The sequence below is a fragment of the Oculina patagonica genome, chromosome 13 (assembly GCF_052425735.1).
Source record: "Oculina patagonica isolate OP01 chromosome 13, crgOcupat, whole genome shotgun sequence".
Taxonomy (NCBI): Eukaryota; Metazoa; Cnidaria; class Anthozoa; order Scleractinia; family Oculinidae; genus Oculina; species Oculina patagonica.
This window is the reverse complement of record NC_135770.1, coordinates 12,288,398-12,306,068: the sequence shown is the minus strand read 5'-3', so window position 1 is coordinate 12,306,068 and position 17,671 is coordinate 12,288,398. Positions and strand designations below refer to the sequence as shown.

Genomic DNA, 17,671 nt, shown 5'->3' with positions numbered 1-17,671 from the left:
TATAAGTGACGTAAGAACCTTGGAACGAGAGAACCTGGGAACGAGGTTAAAACCTCGTGCGAATTCGGTCGATCTGTTGTTAGTGTGTTTGTTCGATCGGTTACTGTATTATTCGAGTAGACAGCCAAATAAAAGGACATTGGTGGATTTATTGTCGGTTCTTCTGCCTGGCAACATTTGGCGACCCCGCCAGGACCGATGTTTTGCGTTTGTTTGGTGTGGAGACCGTGATCAAAGCGAAGGAATGCCGATCGAAGAAATGGTGAAAATGGCGGTAAATTGTGGTTTGCGAATCCTTTAATTGCACTGGAACATAAGCTGATGTGGTAACAAGAAGAAAGATGATGGATTCAGAGCTCGAAGAACTGCAACTTCAAGTTGAGGGAGGAATTTGTAAGCTCCCGATCGTGGAAATGGAGCAGTTAGCGGAGCATGTGGGTTTGGAATCAAAGGAATACAAAGGAAAGAGTAAGCTTGCCATGTCGCGGATCGTTCGTGCAAAAGTTGAAGTTGAGCTTGGACAAACGGAAAGTAAAGTTGAATATCTTACGGAACTTAAGAATTTCATTGCTGGGACGCCACCACCACTCGAAGAAACAGGACAAAACGAAGAAGAATCTGTAAAACCGAAAATGGAATACGAAGCACTATGTAAACAATTCGAGGAAATGATGGAGTCGTACAAGAAGAAAATGGAGCAGGCTTCAGTAAAGCAGGAGGACACAAAATCACCAAAAGAAGGTAACGTGTCACTCGTTGATGTAAAAACTGCTCTTAGGAGAGATTTTAAGATCATGGGTGTTATTGGAGGAGAGGAACAAAAAGACAGATTGTCCTTCGTTAGTTTAATTCGCCAAATAGATGCAGGGCGTGAGAAAGGATATAAAGAACGGGAGATAATTGATGCAGTTATTCGTGCTATTAGTCCCAGCTTGAAGTTGAGATCTTACTTAGAAACCATGAAAGAGCTTACCTTGGCAAAACTAAGGCAGATGTTAAGAGCCCATTACAAGCAGAAGTCAGGTACTGAACTGTACCAAGAACTAACAACAATGTGCCAATCACCGAAGGAAACTCCCCAAGACTTCTTAATCAGGGCCCTTGATCTAAGACAACAGGTTCTCTTTGCATCGCAAGCTGAGGGTGGTGCTGTAAAATATGAATCATCTCTGGTTCATCCCTTGTTTCTGCATGCTGTTGAAACTGGCCTACAAGATGAATCTGTCCGTAACAAATTGCGGCCGTTCCTCCAGAAAGTAGATGTTACTGATGAAGAGTTAATGGAACAAATCAACGTGGTTGTATCTGAAGAGTCAGAGCGAAAGGGTAAGCTTGGAGCTACCAATCACAAAAACATCAGAGTAAATTGTTTGGAAGTTGAAGGCGAGCAGACCGAATCAGGTGATCAACCGCAGCCGAAAAAGCCTGGGTCAAAAAAGGAAGCGAAGTCTGACAGGCCTGACAGATTAATGGTCACCCTTGAGGCTGTCCAATCGGATATTGCTGTCTTGAAAGAAGCCATGGCTTCCCAGAATACCAAAGAGAGAGACAGAGTTCACTTTAGGCAACCATTTGAGAACCAAAGGAGACGTGTCTGCCCAGCATGCCAAACAGCAAACCAAGAGTTCTGTGACCACTGTTTCCGCTGTGGTTCAAGTGACCATTTTGCACGAGGATGTCGCGGGGGTGCAGCCAACATACCTAATCAGGGAAACCAGAGGAGGCTACCACCGCGGGACAGGGAGTAGCTGATGACCACATTAAAAGGTCCCATGTTTGTGTTAACTGTAGCAGGAGAGGATTATCTTTAAAGCAATGTTCCAATTGTCATTCAGTGCATTACTGTTCTCAGAAATGCCAAAGAGCCCACTGGATTAAGCATAAGCAGTTGTGTAGTGCAATCAAGTATCTGTCTAACGAGGAGAAAAGAGATGTTTCTGACAGTGGCATGTATGTTAGTCACCTAACACCAAACCAACATGCTAAAGTTGCAAAATTGGTGGGAAAGAGATGTATGGTTCAGTGTGTTATGAACAATGTTCAAACTGAAGCATTATGGGACACTGGTGCCCAAGTTTCTATTGTTTCCAAGGATTGGATTGCTGAGAACCTGCCTACAGCTGAGAGTCGTCAAATGGATGAACTGCTTAATGACAAAGGACTTGATCTGAAAGCAGCTAACGGTACAGAAATCCCATATGAAGGATGGATTGAAGTTTCTTTCAAACTAATGACCTCAGATGACAAACATGGTATGTCAGTACCCTTCCTGATCTCAACAGAAGCTATGGATCACCCTATTATTGGATACAATGTAATTGAAGAAATTGTGAGAAACCCTGTTAGTGAGCCACCAAGCAATTATGAAGAGACTTTGGTCAATGCCTTGAGCTCTAGTCTTCCAAATGCAAAGCAGGAGAATGTTAAAGCTTTGATTGGTCTCATTAGGACTAACACCCCAAGTGAACTGTGTAGTGTTAAAGTAACAAAAAGGGATGTGGTAGTTCCGAAGAATGAGACAGTGGTAGTAACTTGTTCTGTTAATACTGGCCCAACTGAATCAAGACTTCCAGTGTTGTTTGAACCAGATGTTGAATCACCATGGCCATCAGGACTTGAGGTCCCTGAAACATTAGTAACTATCAGAGGTGGTGCTTCATCACGTGTCAAAATTCAAGTGAGAAATACCACAGACCATGACATCACGTTGAGGAACAGGACAGTGTTAGGCAAGCTCCAGCTAGTCAAATGTGTAACACCATTAGAAGTAAGAAAGAGAGAGGATGAAGAAAGTTCAGCAGACTGTGTTCCTTCTAGTGACAAATCATCAGAGGAGGGAGAAGAGCCCGAATTGCAATCAGATGCAACTGTAATGAAGGAATGTCAAAGTGACACTAGCAATCCACCTCCAGATGTTGATTTAGGAGATTTGACAGAAGATCAGAAAATTGCAGTAGTGAACATGCTCAAAGAGGAAGCAGATTCCTTTTCGAAAGATGATGATGATGTAGGGAGCGCGGAAGGTCTGCAACTCAAAATTAACCTGTCCGATAATCGTCCAGTCCAGAAAAACTATACAGCTATTCCAAAGCCTTTGTATCCAGAAGTGAAGCATCATGTTGAAGACTTACTCAACCGTGGATGGGTGCGGAAGTCACGCTCAGCCTACTCATCGCCAGTAGTTTGTGTGCGGAAAAAGGACGGTTCTTTAAGACTGTGTGTGGACTTTCGTGAGCTGAACAGGCGAACAGTACCGGACCGACATCCGCTTCCTCGGGTACAAACAACCATTGAGAATCTTGGAGGGAACAAGTGGTTTTCTCTTCTGGACCAAGGAAATGCTTATCACCAGGGATTTATCAGCCCTCAATGTCAACACATGACTGCATTTGTAACACCGTGGGGCCTGTACGAGTGGGTGAGGATCCCATTCGGTCTCAGAAATGCTCCTGGAGAATTTCAAAGATTTATGGAGGACTGTTTGGAAGGACTTAGAGATGAAATTTGCGTGCCTTATTTGGATGATGTGATTGTTTTCAGCAGAACCTTTGAGGAGCACATAGAAAATGTTCGAACAGTTTTGAGGAGACTACGTGAACACGGAATAAAGCTGAAAGCCAGAAAATGCAAGATGTTCAAGAAGGAGGTCAATTACCTGGGGAGGATTGTTTCTGCTGACGGATATCGAGTGGATCCTTCAAATGTTAAGGCGGTTTTGGCACTCAAAGAGACTAACTCCAAGACTGTTGGCGATGTGAGAAAACTCCTGGGCTTGTTGGGGTATTACCGAAAATACATACAGGACTTCTCCAGAATTGCACAGCCTCTCTTCGAACTCTTGAAAGCACCCGGGGTCAAGACTAGCAGGCATCCTAATCAAACAGAAAGGCGTAGTCAGAAAGGAAATGGGACACAAGCGTCATCCAGGCATGCAATTGTTTGGACACAAGAACATCAAGGAGTGTTAGAGAAACTTGTGGACTGTCTGGCTAACCCGCCAATTCTTGGTTATCCAGATTATGATCTCCCATTTGTACTACACACAGATGCGTCGAATGAAGGGCTGGGAGCAGTGCTTTATCAGCGGCAGTCTGGTAAAATGCGTGTAATAGGATATGGATCTAGAACACTCACTCCTGCAGAGAAAAATTATCACCTTCATTCTGGAAAGTTAGAGTTTTTAGCTTTGAAATGGGCTATCTGTGAACAGTTCAGGGACTATCTGTACTACGCACCATCATTCACAGTTTACACGGACAACAATCCCCTGACGTATGTGTTATCGACAGCGAAACTTAATTCAACCGGACATCGCTGGGTGTCAGAGCTGGCTGATTACAATTTTGAGATAAAGTACAGACCTGGTAAAGCAAACAAAGATGCTGACACCTTGTCAAGAATTCCTTTGGACATCAACCAGTACATTCCTACTTGTACACAAGAGACTTCACAGGATGTGATCAGTGCAACTTTGTCTGGTGTGAAGGCACTTCAGAACGGTGATACGGTCTGGATAACAGCAGTCAGTGATAGAACAGATGCGTTGAACCTCGACTCTAATCTTCTTGATTCCAGGAATTACCATCAAATCGAGCCTCAAGTCATTCTGACAGCTCAGAAACAAGACCCAAGTATTGGCAGAGTCATTGCATACAAACTCAATGGACACAAACCAGCAATCCATGAAATCTCTAGAGAACTACCCCATACAAGAAAGTTGCTACGTGAATGGCCGAAGCTTGAAATTGGAAGTGATGGAATCTTGAGAAGAAAGTGTGGACAGAATTTACAGCTGGTGTTGCCAAAGCAATTTCACCGCTTGGTCTACAAGGAGCTGCATCAAGAGATGGGTCATTTGGGGGCAGAGAGAGTACTTCAGCTAGCCCGCGAGAGATTTTACTGGCCCTACATGCAGCGAGACATTACTCACTTCGTGACCAAGGTGTGCAGTTGTCTGAAGCAAAGGCGACCAAATGTCTCTACACGTGCTCCTCTCCAACCTATTGTCACCAATGCACCGTTTGAGTTAATTTCTATTGATTACCTGCACCTGGAAAGAAGCTCTGGTGGGTACGAATACATTCTGGTTATTGTTGACCACTTCACACGATTTGCGCAGGCGTATCCTACTAGGAATAAGTCAGCTCGGACAGCAGCCGACAAACTCTACAACGATTTCATACTTCGCTTCGGATTGCCAGCCCGTATTCTGCACGATCAGGGAAGAGAATTTGAAAACAATTTGTTTCACCAGTTGCAGCAGTCGTGTGGAATGATACGTTCAAGGACCACGCCCTACCATCCACAGTGTAATGGTAAAGCGGAGAGATTCAACCAGACATTGTTGTCAATGTTACGAACACTACCTGAAGAAAAGAAATCTAAGTGGTCGGAGTATGTGCCCAAGGTTGTACATGCCTACAATTGTACCAAAAGTGAATCAACTGGGTTTTCACCGTTTTACCTACTGTTTGGGAGGTCACCACGCCTGCCAGTGGATCTGATATTTGGACCTTCTTTAGAGGAAGCTAACGTGACCCACACAGAATATGCAGACAAGTGGAAAGTTGCTATGAAGGAAGCATATTCATTGGCTCTAAAGAACACCTCCAAATCTGCAACGGATGGCAAACGACAGTATGACCGTAAAGTGAGATTTTCAAATCTGCAACCCGGGGACAGAGTATTGGTCCGAAATTTGTCAGAGCGTGGTGGGCCAGGGAAACTCCGGTCGTATTGGGAACAGAAAATACATGTTGTAAGAGAGCAGAAAGGGGACTTGCCCATCTACCAGGTGAGCCCAGAGGGGGACCCAGACAAGACAAGAGTACTACACAGAAATCTCTTATTGCCATGTGACTTCCTCCATGCAGATACTCAGGAGTTCGTGCAGCAGCCAGTCCAAGTGAGGAGGAGCACATCTGTTCGTACTAGGCAGCACAAAGAGAGAGGTCATCAACCTTACCATAATGAGAGCGAAAGTGAAGATGAGGAGGAGGTCCTACCTGGCCTGGTACCCAGAGATTTGGACACACTGCCACTTCTAACATCTACGACAGGACCTGAGGAAGTTAGCGAAGAACACTCAGAATATGCTGAGGATGGAGCCATGCCTGAAGGAGTGGAGGAAGGACCAAACCATGATGAGACTTCAGCAAGCACCCCTGAACCGGAACAAGAGCTTGAACCAGGTCAAGAATTCCAACCAGAACAACAGCCAGAATTGGATCCTGAACTAGACCAACAGCTAGAGTTGGATCCTAGACCAGAACAGCAGCCAGAACCAGAACAAGTTTCAGAACCAAATCGGCCCCAGCGTGTTCGTCAGCCACCAAGGATGTTTACATACAATACCCTGGGACAGCCAACCATATGCAGTGTTCAAACTGGTTCCAATCTTGTACCTGGATGGTGGTATCCACCTTTCCAACCACCAAAGATGTTACCTACACACCAGTACCATGCACCACCCTGTTATGTTCCTTTGGTGTACCCACCCTATATGCAGATGATGTACGCGTGATGCATCCAGATTTATTGACTGTTTAAGACTCTTAATGACGTTGTTGTTGAACAGATATTTATTGTATTATTTGTGGAATTATTAGTCTTTTCTTTTGTGCTGCCATGCCTTGCAAATGGGCAAATAAGTGATATAGTTATTCAAGAACTATGACTGTGCCATCTTTAAGTTATGAGTGAACATGGATAGATTTTTCAAGATTTGTATTTTCCTAAGTTTTGTTTGTATGAAGTTGCTGACATTGGGCCTGATCAACCCACATAATGCAAGGAAGACAAGCAATGAGAGTGAGAATATTATTAATGTGGCATATCTTTATGGGAGCTCAGAACTCCACTGAACATTGCAGTAGCAAATGTCCCGGAGGACATTTTCAAAGTCGGGGAGTGTGTGACGTTATATAAGTGACGTAAGAACCTTGGAACGAGAGAACCTGGGAACGAGGTTAAAACCTCGTGCGAATTCGGTCGATCTGTTGTTAGTGTGTTTGTTCGATCGGTTACTGTATTATTCGAGTAGACAGCCAAATAAAAGGACATTGGTGGATTTATTGTCGGTTCTTCTGCCTGGCAACAATAGCAAGGTTGGAACGGTAGCTTTCACTTATAAATCGAATTTTAAATTGGCTCCCCTATACGCTTCTTAATTTGGCCGCCATCTTGGATTTTTGGGGTGAAAAAGCTACAAAGCTGCCTGCATTCTTTTAACGTAAACGAATCGCTTTCAAACGCAAATTTAAAACTTATTGGAACTAACAACATGATTTCGTTCATTCTCGTGTTTTAAAAACAACAACGTGATGTCATATGTGACGTCGCCACGGCTAATTATTGTTCACAATATGACTGTTTGTACCACAAAATAAAGCAAAAAGTTCAGATTTAAAAATTATTTCACGAAGAAAAGAGAGGGCGTAGATAAAATACCATTGCCATTCAAGTGTCTTGAATAAATCCCCCTAAAAACAATCGTAATTTTCTAACCCAGACCTTTATTTCAAACATATGGTCCCACGGACATGCAAAGTACTTTAAATAAGAGGGAAGAGGTGCGAAGACCAGAAAAGTGGAGCTTTGCCAACGTACGAAACGTACGTCTATGGCGATTAGCGGGGAGGAGTTGCAGTATCCGTGGTGATCATTAAAGATACGAAAGCATAAGTGTATCAGCTGTACGAGAAGACGTGTCAGAGTGTTGATGTGTTGTGCTATGAGATTCACGGCGCCAGGGAAAGTGAAGCCAGAGAAAAGTGAACGGCGCCCGGGAAAGTAAAGCCAGAGGTTCTCCCACCACGCGAGGCATCTACACTAACCGAACTTAATGTTACAAAAGGAAATTTTCAAGCCACAATCTAGAGAAGAGCTACTGATTCCTTTCCGGTAATTCCTTCACCGCTCCAGAAGAGTTGAAAGAAGCACAGCAGCAGTGAAGAAGGACTTTATACGAGTGTGGCGATTCTGTCTGTTCTGTACTCAACAATCTCTTAACTGAGCCCTATTCTAACATTATGCGTGGACGTAGCTATGTAATCTGATTTGGGGTATACTGATTAATGGTGTAGTATACTTGAAAAAACGTAGCATTGCGATGGAAAGCCTTTATGGTAATTTTGTTATTTTAGATGATTGAGGAGCAAAAGGAAAATGAGCTGAAAAAAACAAAATGGCGGACATTGCGACCTCATTTATTGCGTACTTTGTTTTTATTACCGTAAACAATGCTAAAATAATGTCCCGAATATGTAGTACCTCTCAAATATATATCTAAGCAAAAAATCAGTAAGTATTTAAGAACGAATAAAAAAAATTAAGGATTTTTGATCTAAAATCCAAGATGGCGGCCAAAAGAAGGATATGGGAGCAAGTTTCAAATTTGATTTACACAGTGAAAGCTACCGTTTTATCCTTGCTATCACACATTTTTATGATGCTTAATAGTCAAAGAGTAATATTAGACAAGTTTCGTTTGTTCCCATTAAGTGAGCCATACAACCCCACTAGCTGATGGACTAATATCGCGATTTTAAAAAAAGTTTAAAATTCTACATTGAGATATTTTAATTTTAATGTCGTAAAAAACACGTTTTTAGGTAATGCCGTTAACGTGCGCACGAAGCAAATCTTAAATTTCTTTCCTTATCTTAATTCTTGTACAATAAGAACAGTTTTTAATATAAGATCAAAGTTTATTTTGTTGAACTGGACTAATTCCTTAATGCAAAAATGTTTTTTTCTGGAAACAATAGCGATCCCCATTTGGATTACTAGGGTTCCTAATATATATCTCGCGGGTCGTAAATTTGCTATAATGCCCATCCATTTTACACAAAAACTAGCGCGGTGACCCCCATTTTTATTTCATTTTTTTAATGCTCATAACATAATTGTTACCTGGACCAAGTTTCAGAAAATTTTTAATACTCCTTTTATTTCAGTGGAATCACCTTAAAGGAGATGTTCACTCCAGAATGGCCATTTTTAAAGCCGGCATTACATCGGGGACCCGTGTTTAATCGAGAAAATACGAACAAGAAATAAGTTAAGATAAAATTTTGCTTGATCTAGAATGAAATAATTCAAACATTTCTAGCTCAGTCAGTCAACTACATAAAATGACATAAAGCTCACTGGCTTTGGGAGTTGCGATCTTATATTGATCAGAAGAGTTTCTCTGGTTGATTAAAAATCCTTCCTGAAATTAAGTAAAAAGTGAAATACATAAACGTATCATTAGTTGGTATTACGTCTGGCTCTTTTTTTGTGTTGTTATTTTCGCGTAGGAGACGTGATCTTCTCCGAAGTAGCCTTCTGTATAGTTTTCGGAACACACAGATATTTGTGTTCGCTTTGGCAGGGATTTTTCGTCACTGCCCATTCTTATAAGCCATTCTTGAGCAATTTTTCTTTTAGATATTGAAAGACGGTGAAAATATTTTGTATCTTCTGGAGTTCTGTTTGAGCAAAATGGAGCTGCACAAACAGGCATTTTGACAAACAAAAGCCACTACAAAGAAACAAGGAGTTTCGAGTATTTTCATTTTCCCGCCAAACTTCGGGCTGAGCTCTTTGACGTCACGCATACATTACCAGCTCCAAGATGGCGGCGTTCAGTTGTCGAGTTTGAGAAAGATTTCGTAGGGTTATAGCGCACGTTGGAGTCTGAAATTTTGGTGAATAACATATCTTTGTATAAACTATTTTTTGGCGTAAAGGAAACAAATGGACATTCTGGAGTGAACTTTTCCTTTAAGCAACTTTATATTACTAATTGGTGATCATGAAGGGCTTATTGCACTAGCATTGCCAGGTTATTCGAGTGTAGGTATAGTCGCCGACTCTGTAACCTATCTGTTGTAATACACGTATTTCCTTTTGTATTGTGACAAACCAATTCAAGCCAGGAGAGGGTGGCTGTTGGTGTCCAGAAATGTATGTTGAGTATCGTTTGATAAATTTATAGAACACAACGTAATAATCATTCTTTTATTGTAAGATCTCTGCAGAATAACAGGATAACAACAATGTCAAGCGATACATTTACCAAACCCACGAAAATTAAATATCTGTGCGTGTTATACTACTAGTTTTCTTGTTTTTATTTTATATGCGAGGAAAATATATATATTCTCTTAGATGTTTACTTTTACAGAGAATACGAGCTTTTTTAAACCAGAAAATCGAACAGAAGCACAAAATAAGATATTCAAAATTTGGCGATTTGTTTTTGCTTCTTATTGATAACAACTGAACCTTTTTAAAGTTAAACAAGGGGAGGCGAACGAAGAGACTTTTATATTCTATATCCTTTATTCTTCACGTTTAGGTTTTTAAGTGCCAACTTATTAGAAGATATTCCATCTCAAGCATTTTTAAATTTGTATCAACTAAGGATACTGTAAGTATTTACCTGTATTTCAGTTAAAAAAAAAAAACAGAACAAAAATAAAGCAAATGAACATATGCTCGCGTGAACATTTTTAATTATAAATAGACCACTGTTCACGAGAGCGATGTTGTCATTCTTGTAGCTGATTGAGCTTCCTTTTATCTTTCTATTTGTAGCCTGCTTTCAGATAATCCTTTAAAGACCATCAAACCGAAGGCATTTAAAATTGGCAAACATAGTCTAAAAATGTAAGTTAAACCAATCAGCTTTACTGTTGCTCATCTCCTCGTGTGTTATTGTTAATATTAATTAAGTTTAAGTTGAATAAGCATGTATTACCGGATTCATTAATGTGGCTTTAGGGTGAAGATGATTACAACTTTTAACCTTCTTGTAAAATCTCCGGAGAAAGATTTTTTTAATATTTATTACCGTCTGTAACAGCCTACAGCCTTCATGTGCGAGATAAAAACAATACAAATGCTAATAAATAGTAAAAATGAATTACCGAGAGCTAAAGAAAAGACTAGGCACTAGTAATAGTAAAAAAAAAATACTAGCAATTTTTCTTAAAATGTGCCCATGTGACCCTACATCAAAATTTCAGAAATTAGAAATTGAGACAGATTATAGAAAAGTGTTGGGAGGGCTGAGGGAAAAACAACAACTTCCATGTAGAGCAGAGTACAGACTTACAATCAAAGGCATAACGCCGGCTTTTCTTCAGTGTTTTTAAACAAACAAAGCCCATGTCTGTTTTCTTAAACTATTTCGTTGGAATGTTCGTTTTTATTTTTTTTTTGTTTCTGTTTTTAATTAACTTCCAAATATTTATAGCGAAGCATCCATAAGAAGACAAATGGTAATCTATGGAATCCAAAAATTTGGGGGGTCGCCATACGAACGCACGCGCGGAGTAGGCCTGGGCACGAGGTTGCCCGGCCGTATCTTAAAAAAAGTATAAAGGAAATTACAAACACCAAATGATGTTCGCAGGGCAAGACGAAATATAGACAACTAGTCCATCAGCTGAGATCCGAAAATTTGGGTTCATGGCTCACTTTCGGGGAACAAACGAAACATGTCTTATCTTAATCCTTGCCTATTGAGCATCACAAAAATGTATGATAGCAAGGTTGGAACGGTAGCTTTCACTTATAAATCGAATTTTAAATTGGCTCCCCTATACGCTTCTTAATTTGGCCGCCATCTTGGATTTTTGGGGTGAAAAAGCTACAAAGCTGCCTGCATTCTTTTAACGTAAACGAATCGCTTTCAAACGCAAATTTAAAACTTATTGGAACTAACAACATGATTTCGTTCATTCTCGTGTTTTAAAAACAACAACGTGATGTCATATGTGACGTCGCCACGGCTAATTATTGTTCACAATATGACTGTTTGTACCACAAAATAAAGCAAAAAGTTCAGATTTAAAAATTATTTCACGAAGAAAAGAGAGCGCGTAGATAAAATACCATTGCCATTCAAGTGTCTTGAATAAATCCCCCTAAAAACAATCGTAATTTTCTAACCCAGACCTTTATTTCAAACATATGGTCCCACGGACATGCAAAGTACTTTAAATAAGAGGGAAGAGGTGCGAAGACCAGAAAAGTGGAGCTTTGCCAACGTACGAAACGTACGTCTATGGCGATTAGCGGGGAGGAGTTGCAGTATCCGTGGTGATCATTAAAGATACGAAAGCATAAGTGTATCAGCTGTACGAGAAGACGTGTCAGAGTGTGGATGTGTTGTGCTATGAGATTCACGGCGCCAGGGAAAGTGAAGCCAGAGAAAAGTGAACGGCGCCCGGGAAAGTAAAGCCAGAGGTTCTCCCACCACGCGAGGCATCTACACTAACCGAACTTAATGTTACAAAAGGAAATTTTCAAGCCACAATCTAGAGAAGAGCTACTGATTCCTTTCCGGTAATTCCTTCACCGCTCCAGAAGAGTTGAAAGAAGCACAGCAGCAGTGAAGAAGGACTTTATACGAGTGTGGCGATTCTGTCTGTTCTGTACTCAACAATCTCTTAACTGAGCCCTATTCTAACATTATGCGTGGACGTAGCTATGTAATCTGATTTGGGGTATACTGATTAATGGTGTAGTATACTTGAAAAAACGTAGCATTGCGATGGAAAGCCTTTATGGTAATTTTGTTATTTTAGATGATTGAGGAGCAAAAGGAAAACGAGCTGAAAAAAACAAAATGGCGGACATTGCGACCTCATTTATTGCGTACTTTGTTTTTATTACCGTAAACAATGCTAAAATAATGTCCCGAATATGTAGTACCTCTCAAATATATATCTAAGCAAAAAATCAGTAAGTATTTAAGAACGAATAAAAAAAATTAAGGATTTTTGATCTAAAATCCAAGATGGCGGCCAAAAGAAGGATATGGGAGCAAATTTCAAATTTGATTTACACAATGAAAGCTACCGTTTTATCCTTGCTATCACACATTTTTATGATGCTTAATAGTCAAAGAGTAATATTAGACAAGTTTCGTTTGTTCCCCTTAAGTGAGCCATACAACCCCACTAGCTGATGGACTAAACGGGTAAAACTACACAGCGACACTACACATCAAAACTTCTAAGAGGTTTTATTATCCAACTGCTCAATTTTGTTTGTTTTTTTATGTGTGAGTCTATCGAATCCTCGATGCGCCTCTACGCAAAAATGTGCCCCTCGTTCGATCACTACACGGTAAAATTCTTTTTTCATTGCATGGTCGGTTGTCGCATTTTCCGTAACCGTTAAACGAGCAATTGACCTAATCATCTATCGACTGGATAATATGGACGTTCCAGTTAGATTTAAACTAAGACCCCGTTTACACGGATCCGGACAAATTTTTGCACGGACGAATTTTGTACCTGGACCGCCTGTTTACATGGATCCGTGCAAATTTTGTTACAGATTGCAGTGGTGTTTACACGGAACCGTGCAAATTTTAGACCAGTCGCGGCATTTGAATGGCTTTTTACGTGTCTGTTGTGATTGGTTATCGCTAATGTTTTAAGCCAATCATGTTGCAGCTAATGCAGCACGCGGCAAATCAAACATGGCGGCAGAAGCGGCAGACAAGAACTTTACGTGGTCTGATGAAGAAATTAATTTGTTGCTTAATGTAGTTGTAGACTACAAAGCAAGAAAAGCAGGGGAATCGATCCATGATGCCTCGATCGATGAAGATGGGAAACAATGGCCATTTGCAGCAACGTGTTCAACAAAAGCCCAGCTAATCCCGCCAAAATAGCGATGCAGGCTGCCGCCGCTCGTCTTCTCATATCTGTGAACTGCTTTCTGGGTTTCTTTTGCCTTAAATTTTTAAATTTTTAAAACAAAATGTAACAAAATAGGGGCATAATGCAACAAAATGTTTCATTTTTGCTAAGCAACCAGGCAAAATATAACTAGATTCCAGGCCTTAACCGCGCTATCTGTGCAAAAAGTTGCACGGTTCGGGTGTTTACACGAGTCCGTACGAAATATGGAACCGTGCCGGTAAAAATTTGACCTGCTTTTTTCAGGTCCCAAACTTGCAAGGTGGAACCGTGCAAGTTTTTGTCCGTGCAAAAATTTGTCCGGACCCGTGTAATAAGTTATGATATGAAAACGCGGGAAACTTTGTTACGCGGTGTTTACTGTGTAGGCTGAATGCATCTGCGAGGAGTGACATGCAGAGAACTTTCTTACTGAAATTTTTCTCGCACGATGTACTCAAAAGTCATCTATGTTCCGTGAAATTGTGGAAAACAAAAAAGATTTACGAGAAGATCCGAGATAATTGCGAATGATATTTCATGTGCAAGTCCAGTTTGCTTGTTTCTTTTGTTTGCGGTTGAATCTACGGCTGTCATCATTAAGAATACAATAACTTAAGCAAATGATAGTGTTAAAATGAAGCTAGCCAATGCATGGATCAAGTCCTCTGAAGAAACCTGATTGAAGGTAACAACCTGTAATGAACTTCTGAGCCTGATTTTATGACAGAAAATTTCATGTTGTTCTTACTTTCTGGACGCATTTTCGATAGATTCGGTCAGCAAGGCTTAGATCTATCCGTAAATACTTTGCTGTTTTCAGTCGCTTTAATAAGTATGAGTACATTTAAGCTTATGCTTACATGTCAGTTTTATTTTTATTCCCCTTGAGTTAGTTTTATTCTGCTATGGATTTTATTCTGCTATGGATCTGCTATGGAATTAGAAATTGGACGTGCACCCCGTTTTGGTGAATTGGATTAAGGCCTTCTTAAGCAATCGAACCCAGGCTGTGAGAATCGGGAACACTGTGTCTGATTGGAAGACCCCCAAGGCACCAAGTTAGGAGTAATCCTATTCTCTATTATGACGAACAGCCTCCTACGTGCTTGGAACCTTAGAATTAAGTTTGTCGATGACACAACAGCCTTAGAAATCATCCCTAGAAATAGTGTAAGCTTGCTCAGTAACTTTGCTGCCAACGATATTTTTGAATTTTCAAACGAGCAAAAGATGAAACTTTTCCTTCTAAATGCAACGAAATGTTAATCAATTTTATGAGTGACCATAATTTTGTAATTAATCCTATTATACTTGGAAATAACGTAATCGAACGAACCTCAACTTACAAACTCCTTGGAGTTTACATCAGCAGCGACTTAAAATGGGACTACCACATAGACTATATTGTTAAAAAAGCGAACAAAAGACTCTTTTCCCTAAGGATACTAAAGCAATGCGGTGCCACGCCGGTAGCATTAGCCAAAGTATTTGTTACAATAGTGCGTCCTATTTTATAATATGCCGCCCCTGTCTGGCAGAACATTCCTGACTTTTTAGATAAGAATATTGAGGCCCCGTTTACACGGGTCCGGACAAATTTTTGCACGGACAAAAACTTGCACGGTTCCACCTTGCGTTTACACGGGACCGGCGGAAGTGGACGAATTTTTGAACGGCTAAGTGTGCAAGTTTTGGACCTGAAAAAAGCAGGTCAAATTTGTGACCGGCACGGTTCCATATTTCGTACGAACTCGTGTAAACACCCGAACCGTGCAACTTTTTGCTCAGTTAGCGCTGTTAAGGCCTGGAATCTAGTTATGTTTTCCCTGGTTGCTTATCGAAAATGAAAGATTTTGTTCCATTTTGTTAAATTTAAGATAAAAGAAGCAAAAACGTAGATTGCAGATATGAGTAGACGAGCGGCAGCAGCATGCATCGCTATTTTGGCTGGATTAGCTAGGCTTTTGCAGTACACGTTGCTGCAAATGGCTATTGTTTCCGATCTTCTTCATCAATCGAGGCATCTTACACATTTGAATTTCTTGGTAAGCATGTACAGCTTACGAAACAACCAACCGAGGAAAAAGTCACGTGCCAGAAAGCCAAAGCCAAAGTTTTTGTCTGCCGCCTTGTTTTATTTATCGCGTACTTCATCAGCTGCAACATGATTGGCTTAAAACATTAGCGATAACCAATCACAACAGAGACGTAAAAAAGCCATTCAAATGCCGCGACTGGTCTAAAATTTGCACGGATCCGTGTAAACACCACTGCAATCTGTAACAGAATTTGCACGGATCCATGTAAACAGGCGGTCCAGGAACAAAATTCATCCGTGCAAAAATTTATCCGGACCCGTGTAAACGGGGCCTGAGAGAGTCCAGAAGAGAGCCATGTTTATTATCTGCCCTTTCCTCGACTATAAGGAGGCATTACGGCTGCTCGGCCTCACTTCATTGAGAGAACGGCGCTAACATCTTTGCCGGCAGTATGTCTGTAAACTTCAGGATGTAAATAGCCCTCTTCATTTTCTTTTGCCTCGACGTGAGGAGATTGTACATAACTACGATTTAAGATCCGGCACAAGTCGTAGCACCATCAAGTCTTGCAGAACGAAGCGTTCTCAGGACTTCGTCACTTCTCGCTGTTAATCTCGAACTAGCTTGTTTATAATAGAACCTTATATTGTATATATATATTGTAATTAATAGTTTACTTTTTTTACCTTGTATTTTACTCTGGAATTCAGTTTTTTACTTCAATGAGTTTTATTAAACATAACATTACATTACTGATCATCTATTGCCGTAAGTTGATTTTCTTTGACCGTATAAAGTCGAATTCTATTGCCTTGCCGTGATGCTCTGTGAGAAGAGAGTTTATTTCTTATTGCTGTGAAATTATTTCGAGTTTCAGCCACAAATTTTCTCGGCAGAAAAAATTCATACAGTATAAGTGACGTTTCTAGAAGTGTTAAACGACGACAAAGCAGAAAGCTCGAACAAAATTAAGTTATTTGAACTAAACGTGTTCTGACATTCATGTTTACCCCACCGAGCGCGAGGTCTGAATACAAACTTTTACACTAAATAGCTACGCTGAATAGAGATGATTTAGTATACGTTAAAATTTGTTTAAACTGTGCACTCGGCTGACTCGGTAAGAAATAAAAAAATAGCCACCGATTTATCTCAGATAGTACAGTTTTAAATTTGCGTACGTGAGCACCCCTTTTGAGTGCAAATACCGACAACAGAGAGACGGGAATATTTGTCTACGAAATATATTGACGTCTCTTTTAAAATAAGCAAAACGATAAGAGGATCACGAAACTATTATCTATTCTTAGAAAGCAGAGAATTAACTCTTAATCAATTTTTACGAGGCCGTGAGTTGTTCTGCCTTGAGATTAATAGTTTTGTTGTACCGTAAGTCATTCGCCAGCATGTAAATTTCTTTCTGTTTTCAGAAAGCAGAGGATTAAAAACTCTTAGTTGTTCTGCCTCGAGATTAAGAAGAAACGTAGGAAATTAATTTTAATGATGGTCGATTTAAATTTGTCTTGCACCTATGGGCTAGTTTGACCGCATATTTAACAGAATGGAAACATTGTTAAAATGGGGAGCTCCGCTTTTAGACTTGCCTAAATCTATATATTATTTTTCTACAAATGTAGATACTTGCTGCGGACGAAGCTGAAACAACTGTGCTTCGATTCCTTTGTCGGTCTGAGGGTTCAAGATTTCAAACTGTGACGTATCGAAATTATATAAATAGTGGCGGTTTAAACTTCTAAAAGAAATATGAAATTAATTCAGCGATTCTCTAGCATTGAGATGTATCATTCATTTTTCTGGTATTTCCAAAAGCTTGAAAATGAAAAAAATCTGAATACTTCGCTAGTAAGGGAAATAGTGAAAGAGAATGAGTCCTTTACCTAAGTCAATAGTTAGACGTCGTTTTTTTGTTTCTAGAGCAGAATG

At 40.3% G+C, this 17,671-nt stretch overlaps 1 protein-coding gene across 1 annotated transcript in view; it reads left to right on the top strand.

Annotated features, from left to right (window-relative positions):
- LOC144636947 (uncharacterized) overlaps nt 1–17,646 on the top strand; it is a 78,254-nt gene extending 60,608 nt beyond the window's left edge. The window contains exons 17-20 of the mRNA XM_078496142.1: nt 10,016–10,087; nt 10,346–10,417; nt 10,585–10,656; nt 17,365–17,646. Coding sequence (XP_078352268.1) covers nt 10,016–10,087; nt 10,346–10,417; nt 10,585–10,656; nt 17,365–17,443 — 295 coding nt within the window. The 3' untranslated portion in view covers nt 17,444–17,646. The remainder of the gene's footprint in view (nt 1–10,015; nt 10,088–10,345; nt 10,418–10,584; nt 10,657–17,364) is intronic.
- The last annotated feature ends 25 nt before the right edge of the window (nt 17,647–17,671 follow it).